This window comes from Candoia aspera, chromosome 1 (genome assembly GCF_035149785.1).
Source record: "Candoia aspera isolate rCanAsp1 chromosome 1, rCanAsp1.hap2, whole genome shotgun sequence".
Classification (NCBI taxonomy): Eukaryota; Metazoa; Chordata; class Lepidosauria; order Squamata; family Boidae; genus Candoia; species Candoia aspera.
The window spans coordinates 23,184,178-23,207,172 of NC_086153.1; the positions used below are offsets into that span (position 1 = coordinate 23,184,178).

General features: G+C 41.4%; 1 protein-coding gene across 1 annotated transcript in view; it reads right to left on the reverse strand.

The window, feature by feature from the left end:
- The window catches only part of OTOF (otoferlin), a 139,833-nt gene extending 118,140 nt beyond the window's left edge, over positions 1-21,693 (reverse strand). Inside the window, exons 1-2 of the mRNA XM_063307776.1 lie at positions 21,615-21,693; positions 11,145-11,203 (exon numbers count right to left, since the gene is read on the reverse strand). Of these exons, the coding sequence (XP_063163846.1) occupies positions 11,145-11,203; positions 21,615-21,693 (138 nt within the window). The remainder of the gene's footprint in view (positions 1-11,144; positions 11,204-21,614) is intronic.
- Positions 21,694-22,995: the final 1,302 nt, after the last annotated feature.

The following is a 22,995-nucleotide window of genomic DNA, read 5'->3' on the forward strand; positions in this document are numbered from 1 at the left end:
GGTCTTCCCTAATCTCTTTAGTCTGATCCTAAATTGTGCAAGAAGAAGTTCGTGATCTGAACTACAGTCAGCTCCAGGCCTTGTTTTTACCGACTGTACAGATGTCCGCCACCTTTGGCTGCAAAGGATGTAATCAATCTGATTTCGGTGTTGTCCATCTGGTGAAGTCCATGTATAAAGCCGTCTCTTAGGTTGTTGGAAGAGAGTGTTTGTTATGCAGAGTGAATTGTCTTGGCAAAATTCTATCAGCCTGTGTCCTGCTTCGTTTTGTTCTCCCAGGCCATACTTACCTGTAATTCGAGGTGTCATTTGACTGCCCACCTTAGCATTCCAGTCTCCTGTGATGAAAATAACATCTCTTTTAGGCGTGTTGTCCAGTAGGTGCTGCAGATCCTCATAGAACTGCTCTACTTCAGCTTCTTCAGCATTTGTGGTTGGGGCGTATATTTGGATCACTGTGATGTTAGACGGCTTGCCCTGAATTCGAATTGAGATCATTCTGTCGTTTTTTGGGTTGTATCCAAGCACTGCTTTAGCCACTTTACTATTAATTATGAAGGCTACTCCATTTCTTCTGTGGTCCTCTTGTCCGCAGTAGTAGATCTGGTGGTCATTTGATGTGAAGTGGCCCATTCCAGTCCATTTCAGTTCACTGACGCCCAGAATGTCTATCTTTAATCTTGACATCTCACCAATAACCACATCCAATTTGCCCTGGCTCATAGATCTTACATTCCAGGTTCCGATGGTGTGTTGATCCTTAGAACATCGGATTCGCCGTTCACCACCAGCACCGTCGGCCGCTAGCCGTCCTTTCGGCTTTGAGCTAGCTGCGTCATCACGTCTGGGGCTAGTTGAGCTCATCCTCTGTTCCTCCCCAGTAGCATTTTGACCATCTTCCGACCTGGGGGTCTCATCTTCCGATGGTATACCGACATATCTCTGGTTGTACTGATCCATTTAGTTTTCACGGCAGAATACTGAGGTGGGTTGCCATTACCTTCCCCAGGGATCGCATTTAGTCTGACCTCTCTGTCATGACCTTCCCGTCTTGGGTGGCCCTTCACGGTTTAGCTCATGGCATCATTGAGGTGCTCAAGCTCCAGCACCACGACAAGGTAACGATCCTTTGCTGAAGGAGGTCCTCATATTAAACTATAATATGATTCATTTGCTTGGACAGAGCATCTTGTATGAACAAAACAATTGTGGCTTGTCAACCTAAGCTTCGGGTTTCATGTTGATAGAAGATCTTACATATATTGAACTTACATACAAATATATTTTATATTTAGTATTAATATATTAGAAACCTTTGCACTTTTATTATGGCTCTGAAACCGTGTTTTATGTCCTTGAAGAGTTTTGTTGGCTTTCTTACTCTTCCTTTCTAACAGGCCTCAATAGATAGCTATGCCCATAGAAAGATAAGGTGTACATTCCAAAGGTAGCTTCTTCAGAGAAAAGGTGTTATTTAGCTAGCAGTCAAGGGGCCCTAGCAAGGAAGGAAGGAAGGAAGGAAGGAAGGAAGGAAGGAAGGAAGGAAGGAAGGAAGGAAGGAAGGAAGGAAGGAAGGAAGGAAGGAGGAAGGAAGGAAGGAAGGAAGGAAGGAAGGAAGGAAGGAAGGAAGGAAGGAAGGAAGGAAGGAAGTTCCTTATATGGAATGATGCTAAGGTAGAGTATGGGTAACTGAGTAAGGGGTGGTATTCTAAAGGAGGAGTTGAAGGGAATGTATATAATGTGCTAGAAGGAGGGGGTCCTGCGCGATCGCCCACCTAACAGCTTGGTGTCATTGCTTTTGCTCTTAGGTGAAGAATAAAGAACTTAATTTCATGCAGCTGCCTGTTTCTTTGGTCCCGGCTCAAAAACGAACTTGGTAAGGAAATAAAAAATTCTAGCAGTGTGATCTGTGATTCCAGCCTTTATGTTTTCTGTTGAAAATCCAGACTCAATTCTTCCAAGGCTGCAGATCAGTACAGGGGGCCGGGGGGCAGGGAGGGTGTGGTGAAGCAGGCCGGGGGAGTGTGAAGAAATAAAATAAGATGGATTATCTACCAAGTGGTATGTATATTAGGGATAGAGGGGGAAATTCTATCAAATGTAACAAGCAACATTCCAATTATCCAGGTGGTGATTTCTTTACAAATAGGCACAAGAGTTCTTGCCCCTGGAGAAGTTTAACAATTATATGAGTTTATTCATACACCAAAAAGAGCCTCCTAAAGTCAGACTCTCAGTTGCCTGGCAACTAGTGGGCAGCAGAGCTTAAAAGGTTGAACTGACAAACAGAGGAAGCCACCTCTGATTCATTCATGAGCTAATCTACGTTTCCTTCCCCACTTCTCACTGTCAACACTACAGCCACACTGTAGTACAGAGACCAAGAGTAAAGAGCTCTTTTCAGCCCCAGTTACAACCTGTCCCCAGTGCAATCATGCCATCTTTGGTGGATCGAAATCAGGTTGTAAATTCACTGAGCTGGCAATGAGCCAAGACTTCCATCATTTACAGTGCCTTCCACTTCCCTCTAAATTTGGTCAGACATCTCACCTGCTCATGAACGGAGGCTATGTTTATTAATTTATTTGCTTGATGGTCAAAGACCAAAAGGTTTGAGATCATAGAAGTGCATACTAGAGATCCTTCATTATTTGAATAAAAATGAGTGATATATAAAGGGCCTTTTCAATAGTTGTGCCCTGACTCTGGAATTCCTTTCTAACAGATATTTGTCTGATGACCTGCTTGTTTTCTCATGTTCTTAATTTTAACATTCCAACTCCTTCCTTCCTTCCTTCCTTCCTTCCTTCCTTCCTTCCTTCCTTCCTTCCTTCCTTCCTTCCTTCCTTCCTTTTTATTTTTTTTATAACTAGCATATATTATTCTCTTCTTATTTGATATTTTGTATATTGTTCTTATTTTATTTTTGCAATAAGTTCTGGAAGTTCTTGGCTGAAGTTTGGCTTATAAATACATGTATAAAATAAAACAAGTAAAATATAAACAAACCTACTAACTTTGAAAGCTTCTCTGGGAAAGTCTTTTTCTTTTTTGCTGCTAGCCAGAAAAAAAAATCAGTATTCAGACAACTCTGAGGATGCCATCAGCTATTAGAATTTTTTCTCCATTGGTATAGCTGAAGAGATCCACAAAGGAAAGCTTCAGCCCACAACATGCAGTAGCATACATAAGAGTCAGTGGATTTTTGGAGGCACACCATTTGATGCCATCCTTGCCAGCAGATCAATCAATCCAGATGTCACTGGGATTGAACCCTAGATCAAGCATTGATATTCTCTTTCTTGCATGCCAGATTTACAGGTTCAAAAAGCAGTACCAATCGAAGCAAATATTTGTAGCTGAGGGTTGAACTGTAGAGTCCTTGGTGCTCTCTGAGCCTTGTTGTTTTCTTGCAGACGTTTCATTGCCAGACTTGGCAACATCTTCAGTGCAAAGAGGGAGTGGGCCCGCTCTCAGTTTATATGCCGTGGCTTGTCCTGGTTGTGTTGGTAGGGGTGTTGTTCTCTCCTTGGGAGTTCTTTGATTGGGCTGCTGTTTGCTGCTTGGTTGATTGACTGAGTTAATAGTTATTATATAGTAACTATATAATAATAGGAGTTATTTACAACATACAGTGCAAAGACTGTAGCAGCCACTATGTAGGACAGACAGGCAGAAGACTAGCAGAGCCCATCCACGACTAGCAGTCAGAAGACACAATGAAAACTCCTTAATCTCAGAACACATGGACAGACTCAGCCATAGTTTCAACTGGGAAACTGTCAGCATCCTAAACCAAGCCAAATCCAAAAACATCAGAGAATTCCTGGAAGCCTGGCACTCAGACAAAGCAGCCATCAACAGACACATAGAGGTAAACAACATTTACGTACCATTCAAAAGAGACAATAGAGAAGCCAAAAGACCAGTACACTCCCTTACGAGCAATCAACACCCAGATATGCAAAAATCAACACTAGGATTAACACCAGATGAACAACCAAACAGCACAATACACCCTAATCAAGGATCTATTAAGTCAGTCAATCAACCAAGCAGCAAACAACAGCCCAATCAAAGAACTCCCAAGGAGAGAACAATACCCCTACCAACACAAGCAGGGCAAGCCACGGCATATAAACAGAGAGTGAGGCTCACTCCCTCCTCGCACTGAAGATGTTGCCTAGTCTGGCAATGAAACATCTGCAAGAAAACAACAACAAGGCTCAGAGAGCACCAAGGACTCAAAAAGCAGTTTCAGGCAGTTCAAGCAGGGTCAGAATGGATCTACTGATGGAGGAGGGAGAGGAAAAGACTTTAAATGATCCTTGAGAATTAATCCAAGCTACTGTCTGCTATAAAATTCCAAAACCTGTTGTATTTCCATTGGGCAATCAGTTGATAATAGAAACCACAAGCCTCTTGCACCAACCAATATTTGCTGTCTCACATGGCGTAAGAATGGAGTCAGAGGAATCTAACAGCAAAGATTCAGATGTTTGAGGGCATGAGTTATGTATCTAACTCCAGATCAGCAAAGTATTCCTCTAGATGTTTAAGATCACCTATCAGTTTTTACTGTGGCAACATGAATATGGCTGCTATAATGTAGGAATTAGCTACAGGACTCAGACATTGGAGAATGACAGGCATATGGTCAACTAGGAGTTTCATGAATGAATCTCTGTTCAGACTATGGAGCTCATGGATGATTTAGGGCCTTTCTTTCTCTGCCCAATCTGCCTCACTAAGTTGTTGCTGTGGGGATAAAATTAGGGAACATATTCATGTTCACAGAGGAAAGGCAGGGTATAAATTACACTGTGGTAGTGTTATTTTTCGTGTATTTTCCACAATTCATAGATGTTATTTTTGCTGGCAGCAGCATTGTTATTTCCCTAGACCTGCAAGATTTATTCAAGAATAACAAAGCACTTTCCATTCCTTAACATGGTTTTAATTGCAGAAATGACACACACTGTCTTGGATAAGACTCTCTTGCCACAACTGTAGTATACTAAGGCAGCTTGTAATTCTCACAGCCGGATGCATCTTTATTGGATTATACCCCAGCAAGCAAAGTATTTGTTCTGTTTGATCCCATCGTGTGGATTTATTGACTTGAACTTCAGTGCTCAGAATACAAGAACTGGATTTAAGGCACGCTTGAATTTTAAGAGGCAATGAACTTTCCTTGACAGTTGTTTTCACAAGATGCATTTGCATTCTTACTGGCATTTCCAGTGTCTTCAATTCACTATCAAAAATTGAGAGTGACAGAGCATTTCCTATACTTTTAATATGGGGTACAAAGCTTTTTTTCCATCCAGATTAGGTCTGCAGGGATACTTTACCTTACACATTTATTGTATTTTCATAAGGTCTCAGACTATTCAGAAAACATCTACTTCACAGCTATGGGATAGTCTCTTTCATACTATTTTTGATATTCTGCCCTTTCCGTGGCATAGTTAGTTCTGGGATACACCCTTAACTCAGCTTTAGCAACAGGGCTTTATAGCAATCGTTGCTTCTCAAAGATGTGAATGCTCTTCAAAGCTTTATTCTTAGCTTTATTTTAAAATTACAGCAAGAGTTGTAGTATGCAGAAAGGACTGCTGCAAAATGGTTATACAGCATGGGAAAGAAAAAGGTATACCTCACCTAAAGCAATTAATTGTTGATGTGTATTCTTTGTCAGTCTTTGGTCTGAGAGTGGCAAAAGTGTCTAATATTGTACTTGATTTTTCCAGGCACTCTTCATCCACGTACCTAAAATATAGTTTAAAGATTACTAGCCTAAAAGAGTTTGGTCTGTTGGAAAAAAGCAGTGGGACTAGTATTTGAATTAATCTGATTATGCTTTTATACACTGTATGGAAACAGATCAGAAAGCTCCTTCAGGGGCTGGTGTCAATTAAGATAAGCAAGTCTGACAAAAAGGACAATGGAAATTATCAAATGGAGCATTATAAAAGTCTAATTAAGACTGGAGTTGAGAACAAAGACTACATCAGAACTATGCCCAGTTTCATAAAATGGCAGGTCTATTTGTCTGTATATTTGCTTTCATCTGGACCGTAAAATGATGTGTTATCTACAAGGATAATCATTTATGCAAATCTCACTCAGACAAATCAGGTGTTGGCCTTGGATTTCAAGTAAAAGGCAGTCAAGTACCCATTTAAACTTCCTTAATTTTATGAGTTTTTTCATACATTTTAATCACTTTTAAAGAGGTTATTTCACACTGTTTTAAAGTCCCTTTTGTATATTACTTATCCACATAGAGAAGTCAGGGTTGGGTCTGAAATAAGCCCAACTCAAACTAGTTTCTTAAATCAGCAAAGCCAAATACAGAGGTAGACATAAATTCTGCATAAGCACGCAGCCCTTTCAAAGAAACCCAAAAGATGATGACGTTAATGGAACATGGATAGAATACTTAAGGACAATACACCATCCCTGGGAACACTCATCCTAGTTTGCTTCCTGAACAAACCACAACTGACTGGGTTCACACACTGTATTAAGCTATAAATTGTATTTACAAACCACATTGGCTAAGTTCCTACAATACACTAATAAAAAAGCAAACAAATTACATTATGGTTTAGCATGGCATGTTTGCAGTTTAATTTAATGACAAATGTGGGTACCCAAGCTCAGAAACAAACTGAAGCATCCCAAAACATGTGAACTAACCCTGACTCTAAGGTCACACCTATTTGGGACCTCTGTAAAGGCCTCATAGAAAAACAATGGAAAAAACAGAGATGATCTCGCATGAGAAAAATGCAGGGTGATAATTTCCCATGCAACAAGTTGCCTTGCCTTTGCACCTCATCAAAAGAAATGACATGGAATCAAGCTTCCCCTTCCAACATTTATGCCTCTCAATAGAACAAGTTGGTTCTGAAGATTGCAGCTGAGTAAAGTTTGCACAGAAAACAAAAGAAACTCTGCAAAGTGTGGGAGGGAGAGAAAGAAAAGAGGAAAAAGGAAAATGTAGGTGGGGAAGAGACTGTCTTATGTTATGTAAGGTCTGCAGCACTTGTGGTTTACGTAACAACAGAAGATTTGCAGATTTAGGGAGATAAATGGTGAGAGCAGAGCCTAAGAAATTCTCTACAACTTTACTGGCACATTATGGTTACAGACAAGGCATAATTTGAGTTGAGTGATAAGGAATGCTCCAGATGTCACCTCAGAATTATATCCAGAATGTGAACAGAGAAACTTCTTTGCAGCATAAACAGTTTATATTGCCACTACATAACTCCAGGCAGCTCATGGACAGCAGACATTAAACTGCAGGACTTCCAGGTAAAAGAGTGCAATTCATTCAACACTGCCCTGAACCAATGGTGATTTTTTTTTTAGTTTAGAATAAGATTAGCAACTTGGATGCATGAACACCAAGGCATCCATAAACCCTTGCCACCTACATCCCTCCCCAAAAGTAAGAATCACAACTAATGGCTGAAATTTCACAAGAACTCACAGTAGGATGACCAAAGACTCATAAAATTGGTGACCTCCTGAGATTTGGGTAATCTTGGAAGGGGGATGTCCAAGCCATTATGTGACCATGGGATCACAGAGAGCAATTAGCACTAGAAAGACAGTTGCTGGCCACAGATGTCAACAGAGATGTCCATAGAGGGGTCAACGGGGGAATGTCAAAAGCAGTATTGCACCAAACTCCACTCCTTTTGTACATGTGCTATGACATTGCAGGCAAATACAAAAGGTGCCAGAGCTGGCATTGTGACAGTGAGGTACTGCTTTGATGAAAGCACTGGATCCCAAGGAGCTCTGGACAGCAGCTCCTGGCCAAATTTGGCTTATGTTGGAAAAAAGCTAAGAACAGTTGAATCTTCTTAGAACTTGGTAGGAGACTGCCAGGAAATTCTGAAGCTGTTGGCTAGGCTGGGAAGTCAAAACAGCTCCCAGAAGAAGGCAGTGGCAACACCATTTCCATTTTGCTACCAGGAAAACTTTGTGAACATGTTCAGGAGTCACAAGAAGCTTGATTTATGAAACTACCATTTTATATATCACACAGGATGGGTGGAGGTGCCTCCCCCATTGAAAATTAAGGGCTGATATCACTTTTACATTGGAAACCAGCACTCATACGTTTTTACACATGGGTCACCAAATCTCTGAGCATGCCTCTTTCTAGCTCTATCTGGGAATCTCACTCACTGCTTCCTGGATTCACAATCCTACCCAATCCTTCCCTCCTCTAAACTGAAGGCACTGGGGAAGTTGCAGAGAAGCTACACTCCATCCTTCTTACTTCACTTAAGATGACTAATATTGCTGCTTATATGTTGGCTAAGTGGGGGGAGTGACATTCTGCTGCCCACAGCCAGATGAATGGTTCTGTCATTGTTTTAAGGGATGTATTTTCAAGTGAAACTGTCTAAGAATCAATGAATTAGCATCCTGTACAGGAAATGCAAGGTATTGTACAATTTGATATATTTAAAACATACATTTTGTGTTTTGGAACACCATAGTGTTCCAAACAGGTTAAACTAAATCAACTGCTGACATTAAAAATCGATTAATTCACAAAATACTATTGTAAAATGCCACCCGGATGTATACAGTTGCAATGTATGCATTCTGTCCAGATTCCTTTTTTTTTTCTCTTTTTGCTGGAGGTTTGGAATAGAGGAGTTTAAAATAATAGACTCATAGAGTTGGAGGTGGCAAGTCCAACCACTTGCAAAACCATCCTTTGTCAAACTGCTCTTACCATTTGTACTTCATTTCTGATCTTTAATCAGACTCTGCTTTCTTGTAACTTAAATCCATTATTCAATATCCTACACTCTGGAACAATAAAGGACAGGTCTTGACTTTCTATGTGACATCCTTTCAGGTATTTGAAGAGTGCTATTGTGCTCCTTCTTGGTCTTGTCTTCTCTAGGCTAAACATGCTTAGCACCTTCAACCTCTCATCATAGAACTCAACCTCTAGTCCCCTGATCAACTTCGTTGCTCTTTGCTCAACTTATTTTAATTTTGCTGAATCCTTCTTAAAGGATGGTACCCAGAACCGCACACAGTATTCAAGGTGGGGTCTGACCAAAGCAGGATAGAGTGGAATAATTTTTCCTGGAGATTTGAAAATTGCATTTGCATTCTTTGCAGCCACATCACATTGCTAGCCCATATTCAGTTTGCAATCAATAACTATTTCAAAATTCTTTTTTTTAAAAAAGTGTTATTACCAAGCCAGATATCCCCTAACCTATTCTTGTCAGCCTTGTGAGGTACTCCAAACAAGAAGCACACCCAGAAGTACTAGCTCTAACTTTATTGTAAGGTTACATTAACAGAATCTTGCAAGTCTGAAAGTACATCTCCTCACCCCCCGTTCACTTTACAGTCCAAGAAACTAGGGAGGGTCTCTTCTGCGATGTTTGCCACACCCACATTCCTTCTGTGGACTCAGCTGCTGCTTGTCTGACTATTGCCTAGTCTGCAGCTCTTCCACCAGTCTCCCAAGGTCATTCCCACATACCATTACAATTCCTGTGCATTTCATTGTTTCTTTGCCCTTGTCTCAGTTAAAATTCATTCTGTTACTTTCAGCCCATTTCTTCAACTGTTCGAGATCTTTCTGAAATTTGTCTTCTAGGATATTTGGTATCTCATTCAATTGTGTTGCCTGCAGATCTGATAAGCATTCCTCCCACTTCTTCATCCAAATCATTAATGAAAACACGGAAGAATAGAGGACCCAGATCTGATCCTTATGGCACCCAACTTGATACCTCTCTGCTATCTGATGAAGGTGTCATCTCATCCAGCTCAGAACTAGTGATTTAATTAGCACATCTTGGTGAACTTTGTCAAATGTTTTACCAAAGTCGGAGTATATTTTGTCTGCAGCATTCCCACAATCTCTCCAGGAAATTACTCCAAATGAGATAAGATTAGCCTGGAAAGATTTGTTCTTCACTTATTCCTGATGACTTTTGATAATTACATTATTTTCAAGGCACTTACAGACTGAACTATCTTTTCAGAGATTAAATCAGACTGACTGCTCTGCAGTTTGCTGGATCTTCCTTGTTCCCTTTCTGAAGTTGAGGACAATAGTTGCTCTCCTTTGGTCATCTGGCACTTCTCTAGTTCTCCAGGATTATTTCTCAGTGATAATGTACTATATAAGGGCTTGATCAGGCCATCAGCTACCTTCTTCGGTATCCTAAGATGCAATTCATCTAGTCGTAGTATACTGCTTCTTCATTCTGAACATATCTAAAGAAACCCTTTTTAGGTTTTTTTCTTTTTTGGATTCCTTTGCTAAACTCTTCTAAGCTTTCCCTTTCCTGACACCAGCTCTATAGCTCTGGATTACCTTCTGTATACTTTCTTCCATTTTCAGAGGTGTTGTGTTTCATTTCCAGAACTTTGCTAAAGTTTTGGGAAGCTCCATTGGCTAATCATACACTACTTAACAGCCAGTTGAAGGCCATGCATCTGCATCTGATTGTGTACAGCATGTAGCTTTAATTTTGGTTAGTTTGTTGTGGTTTAGCACACTTCGTTTAATTCAAGAAAGTGGGTTAATTCAATAACCAGTTTAAACATGTTGTTTAGATAATACCTTCCTATTGAACATTCGTGTTTTTTAGCTTGCCAGTATGCATTTGGGGAAATGAGGGTTTTCTTGATTGTACCAGCCATTTTATGAATGGGCAAGTCCTTCTTTCTCTGTAGCCATCTTTATCCACACTCTATTCTCAAGTTCCATATATGCCCATTGATCCAAAAATGTTGGGGACCCCTAAGGAAAAGGTGTGTGACCCTCCAAGCTAACCACAATATACCAGCTGTGTCTCATATCTTTAGGTCTACCATATGTGGGCTGAAAACATCAGGATGATTACTAGATAACAGCAAAGAGTCAGAGTATTCTGCGTGCCTTTGCCCCATCTAGTGATTGCTGTGATTTTTCAAGATCAGATCTGGTAGCTATTCATGACTTGCCTGTAAGTTGATGGAGCGCAATTGCCAAAACAGAATACAGAGCTGCTTGTTTGCAGGCCTGAATTAGTGGGAGAATACAAAGGTGCCACAACTCATAACTTTCTCCAGTTCAGAAATTCCTTCCTTACCTCATCAAATGGAGCTTCATTTTCACAGTTCTCAAGCACTCGAGTGTAGAATGAGAGGCCTGCAAAATCCACAGAGAAAATGATTTTTAGTTTTGATAGAATGCTGCAGAAAGAGAAAGCTGGTTGTCAGAGCAAAAGGAGGACATCTAAAAGGACAGTGTCATACTTTGTTATGCACATGGATAAGATAGAATTCATTTATAAGGTGGATACATTTTTCATGTAATTAATTACCTGTATAGAAGCCAAAGCAACAGTCAGGATCACAATGAATTGTCAAGTAGCACATTAATTCAGAGTCAGGGCAAAAGCAGAGGAATTCTCCATTACCTGTAGCTACTAGTATTTGGATGACAAACAGGAGATCTCACACCAGCCATAAGGCCTAATAGTCTGTGGCTGTGTTTACATAACATATGTCATATGGTTACTAAATAACATTATCCTGTTTCTGGATTTGCATGATATATTTACTATAAGAATGAAACAAACACGTGGGCTAGTCGTGTCTGACATGCTAGGCTGCATAAAGCAAGGTAAGAGTATCCCTATCCAAGCGTAGCATGTTGTACACATGCCGCTGCTAAGTTTCCAACTGATCTCATTATGCATTAGGATTGTCTTACTCTTCTTCAACACACCTAACCTCACTGTAACATTCTGAATCTTATGATGAAATGGTTCCTTTTGTCACTCGAAAGCCAGTCTCATTACTTAATCCCAGAGCAGAGCTGTGAGACTAAGAATTATACACCTAACTTCTCCAAACACACATGATTTTATAATCCTCCATCACATTATTTGTTTGCTTGTTCAATTTATATTCTACCTTTCTCTAAGAGCTCAAAGCAATTTCCATGGGGATCTTCCTTCAATTTACCTGTGCAACAATAGCCCTGTGAAGTAGGTTGGGCTGAAAGAGATTACCTGGTCCAAAGTCACCCAGTACATTTCGATAACTAAGGGTGGATTTCAACCTGGATCTTCCCAGTCCCAGACTAATACCTTAGCCACTATACCATACTAGTTATCCTTTCACTTGATTTTGTTCTAAAATGAATGCACAAATATTATAGATGTTCATTTTATTTAGATTTTCCAAGGCAATACTGGTCAGGTAGACATCAGCTGAAGGGTTCTTATCACAGGGCAAAGGAGGGTGGCCACATGGACAGTCTTCCCTATCTGAATGCCCTCCAGATGTGTTTGATATAGTGCCCATAATCCCCAGTAACCTAGGATGTGGATTAAGAACTGGGACTTTTCTGTAAGATTTGTGGATACTGACTTTCCCATCAGTTGGAATTATTTAGTGTCTATTTCATCTTCAGCCTATTTCATTAACTCATTTGCTGGAAAAAAAAATTAAAGCTAAGGAGCCTGTATGTACAATGATGACAGCCTGAAAAACTGAACCATCAAACAGCTTATGAAGGAGTGAAACTATCAAAGAAATTGTTAATCCTGGAATGACACATACTGTACATAGGAAGATAAGAACATGGAATTTACTTTTCATTTTTCTTTTCACTGACTCTTTTCTTTGATCTCGACTTTTTCAGTTTAGCAGTAGAGGAAAATGTTATTAAAATGCTAAAATATATATCCCCAATTCCCAATTAACCTCTCCTGAAAGCCACCAGGCCTTGCTCACTATTAAATCTGCCTCCTTCCAGAAATAAATGCTGTTTATTTTTCAGTTTTATTGTGTTGTGTAACATTTCCAATTTGCATTTACAGTAGTATGGCAGAATTTGTTGCTGTTAATTACTTTTTTCCCAATTTAAAACTCAAATATAGCTAGAGAGATTATAAAGTAGGAAGCTCTCATAATTGCACCATAGGATTGCAGTCACAGTTTCACTTTTAGAGCATTTGGGTAATTAAAAAAAGGAAGATTATTATTGTACTAAGTACATCCAATCATTTCCTCATTTACACATACAGACCCACTTTCTGGGAGCACCCATGCTGGTTGAAGCAAAGAAACCTAATCTCCCAATTAAATTTCCGGTCATTTCACCATGAAACAAGCTGGTATTGTTGTACGTGTTATCAGTAATGGTAACACCCAACAAGTCTCAAAAATTTGCAAGCAATAATATTTATCAAATTAGAATATATAATCCCAGGATCTATCTGGCCAGTCTGGTTCTCCTTGACCAATAATGGCCTAGGCTTAGCCATACAGCCCATACTGAGCATATAGAAGATCCTTTCTGCCTCATCATTCCCATTAAAGGATCATTGCTCTTAGGCTTTGAAAAAAGATCCCACTACTTCTGAGATCTTGTATTGCTGCTGCTACCAGAGTAGAACTAGGAAGACCAATGATCTGACCTTATATAACATTGGTTAATATGTCCAACCTTGTTTGTTTAGGGATGTATGTTGTAGGTATTAGCAGGTTAAATTTATCCCATTGATAATTTTACAAACATTTAAGAAAATCACTGGAACAGCTGTAGTTCTCACTCCTTCATAATATATAGAGCTTTTATATGTACTTTCTCTGCCACTATATATGAAAGAGGGAGAGAGAAGCCATCAAGTTAAGGTGAACTCCAGGTGATACTTAACTGTAACCATACTTTTTTTGTTTTTTTATCACAGCAATAGTTTGTCCTTACTTGTTTGTCAAGGATGTTTTTCAACCTCCTGGTTTAGGCTATAGCCTTGGTATTCTCTGGAGATCTCCCATCCAAGTACTAACCAAGCTCAACCCTGCTTAACTTCCAAGCTTGGACATAACTTTAACCAAATATATGCTTTATTATGCTAATTTTGAAATGGAAAATGTGACAAACTAGTAGACTCTTTGCTATTCCTTGTACAATGTGTATTTGGAAATGGTCATTAATTGTAAGGTACACCTCCTTCCACATATACAGCTTTCAGCAGAGCACAGTGTTTTTCAGTGTTAGGAGAAAACTTAATTCTAGCTCAGCTCAAAATGGCTTTGCAAGTTACATGCCAGAATCATACAAATTCTTGAGCACCTGTCAGCTATCTGACTGTACAGCATGGGATGCAGATACTTGAGGTGGGGCTGGAGTTACTTCAACACCTCTTTTGGCTTTTTTTCCTCCAGCTTTTCCATAGGCAAATGCATCCATTTCCTTGAGGTTTACATACTTAGGGGAGAGGGTGTTATGAGGGCCTCCTTAGAAACTGGATTGATGGAACAACCAAGGCATAGTTACCACATCAGTGAGAAGGAACAATTTATTTTACATTTTTCCTGCTCTTCTTAGAGTGTCCCTCTCTGAAATTCCTTTGGGGATGTTTTGATAATATTTTTTAATCCATTCCTCCTACCTGAAAATCACTTCAAAATGTGTCTTCTGTTCTAAATGTGCAGTTGACTCTACTGCTGATCCCTACTTTTCTCCTTTCCCTTCCAACAATGAGATTCTTCTGTTGAACAAGCACACCCCTGGGGAGAAATCCAGCATTGTTTCGTCAGAAGGGCAAGGGAGCCAAATGCCCCAATGACATGAGTAACTAGGGCTCTCTTTGGATCCCATGTTTAATTCTACCCTCCTCCCAATAATTTCCTCCTGTATGTTACCCCAATAACTTGGCAAAAACTCTAGAATGCTTAAAGGATGCTCTGTGGCTTTCTCTTCTCTTTGAATCCATCAATGCTTTTTAACCAGTGCCAGGAGAAAAGGCTGGCACAGTCAGGAGGCATCCCAGTGCTGAATTAATATGCAGTATGAATTACAATTGGCCTCCTGAACAGGAAGATCAATGACTTCATTGACTTGGATTGATTTCAGCATATAACTGCAATTTAATACTGTTGAAAGAAGCCTAGATTAAACAGCAGGACAAAACACACACAAGCAACTCTGGCTACTTTCAGACAGATGCTTATAATACGCAACATTCAAAGTGCATTATGTGATTTCATCAGGCTTGCCATGTTTTGGTCATTAGCCTATGTTTGATCTCTCTTGTGTCTGTTTGGAATAATCTGTTTAGCCAAAAAGACCTGGAAAACCATTGCAGAGGGAGGATTTTCTCAAGGACAGCAGCAAAGCCTATCATTGTTTCTCCCTTCCCTGTCCCCCACTGAAAACCGCCTTGAGTTATATATAAAAAAGGGATACAAATATATTATAAAAATACAATAATAATAATAATAATAATAATAATAATAATAATAATAATAATGCTAGCACATGCAAAAGTGTTTCTCAGATCTGTGCACATACTTATAAAAAGAAATTTACATAGCAGCAGTCTGAGGCATGAAGCTATTAGCAACCTACCAGAGCAGTGTTTCTCAACCTTGGCGACTTTAAGATGGGTGGATTTCAGCTGGGTGGGGAATTCTGGGAGTTGAAGTCCACCCATCTTAAAGTCGCCAAGGTTGGGAAACACTGTTCTAGAGAGAATTTGGAACTGTTGCTCTCTAGAGAAAATTTGGAGAAAATCTCTTTACACATTAATTTGCCTTAACTGACCTCAGATACACTGCAAGCAACATTTTTCACTGGCAGAAAGAAAGAAAGCAGAAATCTTATACTAGGAAGAATCAGCTAGGAGCACAATGCCCTAGGAATATTTTGAACAATTGCTAAAAGAAAATGTATGCACAAAGGTGTGAAGCACTTGTACACAAGTTTAGAACTGCTACTATGGGAGAGTGAATTGGGAGGGGTGCTAGGAAAGAAAGACTGAGGGAGGTGGGTCAAATATTAGATATTCATCATTTAGGCAAGCACCTGTTTCTGTTTAACTGAACAGTTAAACTGAACAGTTAAATTATTTTTCAAAGGATGAATAATGACTTGTTGAATAAATCTACTTTGTAAAACATTTTATTGGGAATTAGCAATGTAGTTTCCCATGGCCATGATAATGCCTATGATTCCAATAGTTGGGGGCTGCTGACTTCAAAACTTAGTATCTAAGGAAGATAAATAAAATAAAGAAGGATGCCAACATCTCACAAGGTGGCCACATTTAAAGAACTTGCAGTCTCACATACACAAAGTCTAGAGAGTTTATGCATAAGAGGTTTCGACTTGACATTGATACTGTACGGCATCAAAATTGGTGCCCATTGCATCTGGGGTGGCCCTAGATGATGTTTACACTGGTGATTTGTTCTTTGCCTGAGACACCACCCATCATGGGCAGGACTTGGTCTGGTGGCTTTTAATTACCGGTTGTTGCTTCCTACCTCTGTTACCATTGGCAGAATCTCCCATGGTAGGTTGATCAGTCCCAAAATCTGGGAAATCCTTGCTAGATTCCTGCTTATTTAACCCAGACTGTATTATATCATATGGACAAGACAAGTAGCTTTTTCTTTATTCCCTACCACAACCCTCCAGATTAAACTGTCTGTTCAGGATAGATTGCTACAGGTTTTTCTCTCTGTGTACCATTTTCACTTACAGATCTCTGCCCTGGCAAATGTGATCATTAAAAAAATGGGAGTACCTCTGCACATATGCAGAAAGCCTCCCCCTTCTCTCTTATCAGAGAAGCAGAGAACAGTATTTCAAGGCAAAAACTGGGATTTCATGCCACAGGATGACTCCTATCATCTAACAAGCTCTCTCACCCAACCTCAGGGAGCAGCTGGGTTTCCTGGATGGTGCAATATGCCTCAAACCTGTGGTTTTTTTTCAAGGATGAAAAGTGTTACAGAAACATCTCATGGTGCTAAATCATGTGCAAGAACCATCTGAGGAAAGCAGAACAGCTAGGAGCTCAGAGCTTCAGACTGGACAGCAGTAGAATCTGACAGGAGCTGCCTAAGGGGGGACACCAGGTCCATCCCAAAGTTCAAGATGTTAAAAAAATAACTGGGAGCAATCAATTTTGAATCAGCATCAATATTGTAAAAGGTTCTGTCCAAGAGTTAGGACTGGCTCTTCACCCTGTCCTCATATGTAACAAGTGTGCCATTCTATATTACAGATGTTGGTTCATTTATTCATAAATTGGCCTTGACCTTAGATTTAAGGGGTTGTGTAAGTGGCAGCTGCTTCTGCCTTTCATTTAAGAAAAATGTCCTTGAAACCTGGGCCCAGAATTGATAATGGGCATTTAAAAACCACACACATATACACACAACACACATACACAATGTTTTTGAAATCAGAGATATACAAAACATCTCCATCATGCCAACCATCTAATTCAAAAATCCGCCTATTAAAGAAGTATAATAAAGAGCTGTTCTTCTTTAGCAGTTAAGATTATAATATGCGAAAGAGAATACGCCTTAAATCCATATGGTTGCATTCTCATTTTTTGTCCCTGCTCATCAATTGTATTCAACTCTAATTCGCTTTCCTCCTTCCCTATGTTTCTTTCCTGCTCAGGGCTGGGAAAGGGACAAAGGTCTGGTCCTTATAAAGAATTGGGGCAGCAGATGTGTTGATTGGAACTGAAGTGAGGTCTAAGGAGACAATTTGCAGCAGGACTATTCCAGTCGAATACACTCAGGATCTAATCCAAAATGTCTAATCCAATTTATCTGAAAGCCTCCAGATTGTGCATCCAGCATCATCTTTCTACTCTAAGATTCATGTTTACCTCTGTTTGGAAATTTTGCTGGCCTTTCCACATATTCTTGTCTGCTGGTTGACCTGACTTAATTTACAGATGGATGGATGGATGGATATTCTCAAACTCTTGGACACAAAGGTAAGCTGATGTAGAAGTTAAAAAACTATCAGGTAACCAGGGCTGGATTTCTCAACCCTAGTGAGCCAAAGTTAGTTTGAGTGTCATCTGAAAATCAAGTTGATTTATTGTTCTTTTTAATTGGTGAGGTCCATGCATTATTTTCTCTTTTGGCTGTTTCCTAATTTTAGAAAACAAACACCTTAAAATGTAAACCATTTCACTTTTAGGTTTTCAGTGTGAGAAGAACAACATTATTTGACATCTCAGAAATTGTACTAATGACATTCTTTGTTCATATGTTGTCATGTATACTGAGTGCACATCTGTGTATACATGAGCTGGTGACATGTAGTAGCTATGATTCTAATATAACCTATGAATTGAGAAAAGCCAGGGAAGATTTTACATCAACTACAAATCATAGGCCATTTCTCCAGTAGTCATTTATAGTGTCTTCCAGATAATCCAAACATTATTCTGCCAATGTAATAGGGGTGAGGGCAGGTTTTATACTGCCTCAGTGATGATTGGGTGATGCTAGAAGGTACTATAAATGACTAGTGAAAAATAACTATAGGATAACTTCACTCAAGCCAATCTTTCTCATTTCAGCTCCAACTCCACCTTCCCTAGACAGCATGAAGTTAAGTGGTTAAGGCGCTGGGCTAGAAACCAGGAGTCTGTGAGTTCTAGTCCCGCCTTAGGCATGAAAGTTGGCTGGGTGACCTTGGGCCAGTCACTCTCTCTCAGCCCAACTCACAGGATTGCTGTTGTGGGGAAAATAGGAGGAGGAAGGAGTACTAGGTATGTTTGCCGGCTTGAGTTGTTTATAAAAATAATAAAGGCAGGATAAAAATTAAATAATGAATGAAAGAAATATTAAAAGGTTTACATTTTGCAAATTAGGATTAGTGAAAGTACTAACTTTCTACAGTGCTATATAAAAGCAAGGTTGATTGGATATGCAGCGAGGACCCAGTAGGGAACAGTGGCAACCTATGTCTTTCAAAATCATGTTCATGCACTCAAAGCAATACTTTGTATGCCAGGGATTCCATGTTCAATGCTGGCATCTCCAGCAAAAGCTGAGAAAGCCCCCTGCTCAAAATGGAGAAGTGTTCCTGCCAATTCTTGTGTCAGCAAGTTCAGGGGCAAGTTGCTTGTTACCACCACGACACCTGCTTGCTATCTGCACCATAAAGGGTGAAGGTGAAAGGTCTCCTGTGCAAGCACTGAGTCATGTCTGACCCTTTGGGGGGACGCCACTTTTGCAATGTTTTCTTGGCAGAATATAGCAGGGTGGTTTGCCATTGCCTTCCCCAGTTGTCACCTTCCCCAGCAAGCTGGGGACTCATTTTACCGACCTCGGAAGGATGGAAAGCTGAGTCAACCTGAGCCGGCTACCTGAGAATGGTAGCCACACAAGGATACCATAAAGGGTACCTCATTGTAAAAACCTTGCCATGCCCAAAGCACTGCAGATGCAGGAGTGTGCCCCATGTTTGAGATCTTCCAAAAATGTGGCATTTGAAATGATCCTGAAGTTCCGCTTGGCACTTTGCTTCTTCCTGCCTGTCCTCATTCAACTTGATTCCTCAAAAGCTCAGAAAATTCACCTTGTGTATGAGGAACAGTGTATGAGGACCTCTTCCAGAAAATGAGAAACTTCAGAGGTAAATTCCAGGCCAAAATGGGTATGATCAAAAACAAAGATGGCAAGGACCTAACAGAAGAAGAAGAGATCAAGAAAAAGTGGCAAGAATATACAGAAGACCTGTATAGGAATATCGGGGATAGCTTTGACGGTGTGGTCAGTGAGCTAGAGCCAGACATCCTGAAGAGTGAGGTTGAATGGGCCTTAAGAAGCATTGCTAATAACAAGGCAGCAGGAGACGACGGCATCCCAGCTGAACTGTTCAAAATCTTGCAAGATGATGCTGTCAAGGTAATGCATGCTATATGCCCGCAAATTTGGAAAACACAAGAATGGCCATCAGATTGGAAAAAATCAACTTATATCCCCATACCAAAAAAAGAGAAACACTAAAGAATGTTCAAACTATCGAACAGTGGCACTCATTTCACATGCCAGTAAGGTAATGCTCAAGATCCTGCAAGGTAGACTTCAGCAATTCATGGAGCAAGAATTGCCAGATGTACAAGCTGGGTTTAGAAAAGGCAGAGGAACTCGGGACCAAATTGCCAATATCCGCTGGATAATGGAAAAAGCCAGGGAGTTTCAGAAAAACATCTATTTCTGTTTTATTGACTATTCTAAAGCCTTTGACTGTGTGGACCATAACAAATTGTGGCAAGTTCTTAGCGGTATGGGGATACCAAGTCATCTTGTATGCCTCCTGAAGAATCTGTATAATGACCAAGTAGCAACAGTAAGAACAGACCACGGAACAACGGACTGGTTTAAGATTGGGAAAGGAGTACGGCAGGGCTGTATACTCTCACCCTACCTATTCAACTTGTACGCAGAACACATCATGCGACAAGCTGGCCTTGAGGAATCCAAGGCTGGAGTTAAAATCTCTGGAAGAAACATTCACAATCTCAGATATGCAGATGATACCACTTTGATGGCTGAAAGCAAAGAGGAGCTGAGGAGCCTTATGATGAAGGTGAAAGAAGAAAGTGCAAAAGCTGGCTTGCAGCTAAACCTCAAAAAAACCAAGATTATGGCAACCAGCTTGATTGATAACTGGCAAATAGAGGGAGAAAATGTAGAAGCAGTGAAAGACTTTGTATTCCTAGGTGCGAAGATTACTGCAGATGCTGACTGCAGTCAGGAAATCAGAAGACGCTTAATCCTTGGGAGAAGAGCAATGACAAATCTCAATAAAGTAGTTAAGAGCAGAGACATCACACTGACAACAAAGATCCGCATAGTTAAAGCAATGGTGTTCCCCGTAGTAACATATGGCTGTGAGAGCTGGACCATAAGGAAGGCTGAGAGAAGGAAGATAGATGCTTTGGAACTGTGGTGTTGGAGGAAAATTCTGAGAGTGCCTTGGACTGCCAGAAGATCAAACCAGTCCATCCTCCAGGAAATAAAGCCAGACTGCTCACTTGAGGGAATGATACTAAAGGCAAAACTGAAATACTTTGGCCACATAATGAGAAGACAGGACACCCTGGAGAAGATGCTGATGCTAGGGAGAGTGGAGGGCAAAAGGAAGAGGGGCCGACCAAGGGCAAGGTGGATGGATGATATTCTAGAGGTGACGGACTCATCCCTGGGGGAGCTGGGGGTGTTGACGACCGACAGGAAGCTCTGGCGTGGGCTGGTCCATGAAGTCACGAAGAATCGGAAGCGACTAAACAAATAAACAACACGAGGAACAGTAATTGCAAGCACAATCATTCTTTGAATAAGAAAATAAATCATAGTCAACAATAACGCATTAACCCTGTCCCCAGGTCTTAATTTGGTGGGAAAACTTTGGTATGGAACCTTTGAGGGTTCTTTAAATATGATGTGGCTCCAGCCTGAAGGAGCTGCATCACCAGGGCTTGCTGACACCAGAACTTGCCAGTTAAACAACAACAGCCACAACTCCAACTAGCTTTAGCCCAGGCAAAATGGTTGGGTGCATTAGCTGCTCTTTTCCAGAAGGGAGCTGCCCAAGTGCTTGGAGTATGAGACCATCCTTCCCCAGAGTCATGCCCTTGGTCTGCAGGGTTGAGGCTCCTCTGCAGAGAACTTTCCATCCCTGGGACATGCACACCCTGCACACAAACAGGCACCTATCTTGCAGCATCACACAGAGTGCCTCTGCTGCAGGCTACACTACTGGGGGCATGTACCTCTGAACGCCACCTTGGCTATTCTGTCCGCTTTGCCTCTCAGGTTGGTGACCCTCTTCAAACGCACGATCAAGGCCATGGTGGGCTGGTGACAGGGAGTGCACTCTGCTGTTGTTGGTACAACCTGGCAGGGAAAGGCAACGGGCACAATGGGTGGAGCAGATGTGGGGATCCAGCCGGGCTGCCTTCAGAGCTGTGTCACCCTCCTCTTCTCTTTGCCTGCTGAGCCTCGGCGCAGCTCTTCAGCTGGAGAGCAACCTCCTCCCATCCCGGTCCAGATCAGGAGCTGGTAAACCAGAGCTGCCGTGCCAATTCTGCTGCCAGGGGAGCAGCAAAGTGACTGCCGGCTCTCAATTATTCAGGAGCTGTCGCAGAAAAGTCCCGCTCGGCGCTCTCTGCACGCTGCCCGGGCTGGTGCCCTTGTTCCAGGCACTGTTGTCCACATCCACCGCCTTTAGCAGGAGGAGAAAGAGGATGCTAAACCTGGGGTCGCCGCTTCACGACGCCTCTCCTGCCCAGAACAAGGTGGCTTTTGTCTGGAGGATAACGGAGGAGCATCCCTCCACCACGCTGGCTCCGGCAGGGGCTGAAGCTACGGCTGGCGTGCCTTAACTGCTTCACTGCTGCGTCCCCCCAAAGGGGCGCCAAGCGGGGCTCACGCGCGGTCCTGGGCGGGGCAGGAGATGAAAGTAGATCGGGTGGGGATCCCAGCTTCCGTCCTCAGGCTGCCCCTCAGCCGGTTGCTGCATTGGAAGGGCAGGAAAGCGGGGGGGGCTTTTCCAGTCGGGGCTCTTAAACCGAGCCTCGTTCGCTGTCGATCCGTCCACACGTTGAAATATTCAACCCCGCGTTTGCCTCGGGCTCCAACCCAAGACCTCCGGGGAAATAAAGGCACAAGAGGGAGAAGAACCGTTTCTCCCCTGGTCGGTGTTCCCAGCATGCAGCCTCAAAGACAGACCACTTCTGGAGAGAAGGTGTCACTTAATTATCAAGATTATATCTAAAACCATTTTAATAGGGAGAGTTGCCCAAAAAACACGTTACTGGGTGGAAGAAAAGAATGGAGGAAAGAAGGAGTAACTTTGTCCATTCGTATCTTCTTCCATTTTACAACTGAGAGGCACTTTGGGGTGGGGTGGGGCTAATTAAAGTGTTAGCCTAGCAGTAGGGAGTCAGATTTCACTCTATACTTGGCCATGAGAGCAGGCTGGGTTAACACTGGGCCAGTCAGTCTTTCGCACTCCCCCCCCCCCCCCGCTTTCTCAGCCTGATCTACCTCACAGGGTTGTTGTGGGGAAAAGTTAGAGAAGGGAGCACTTTGTACAGTATATATAATGAATGCTTGTGGCAATATTAGAGATGAGTTTGTTGGGAATGTGTT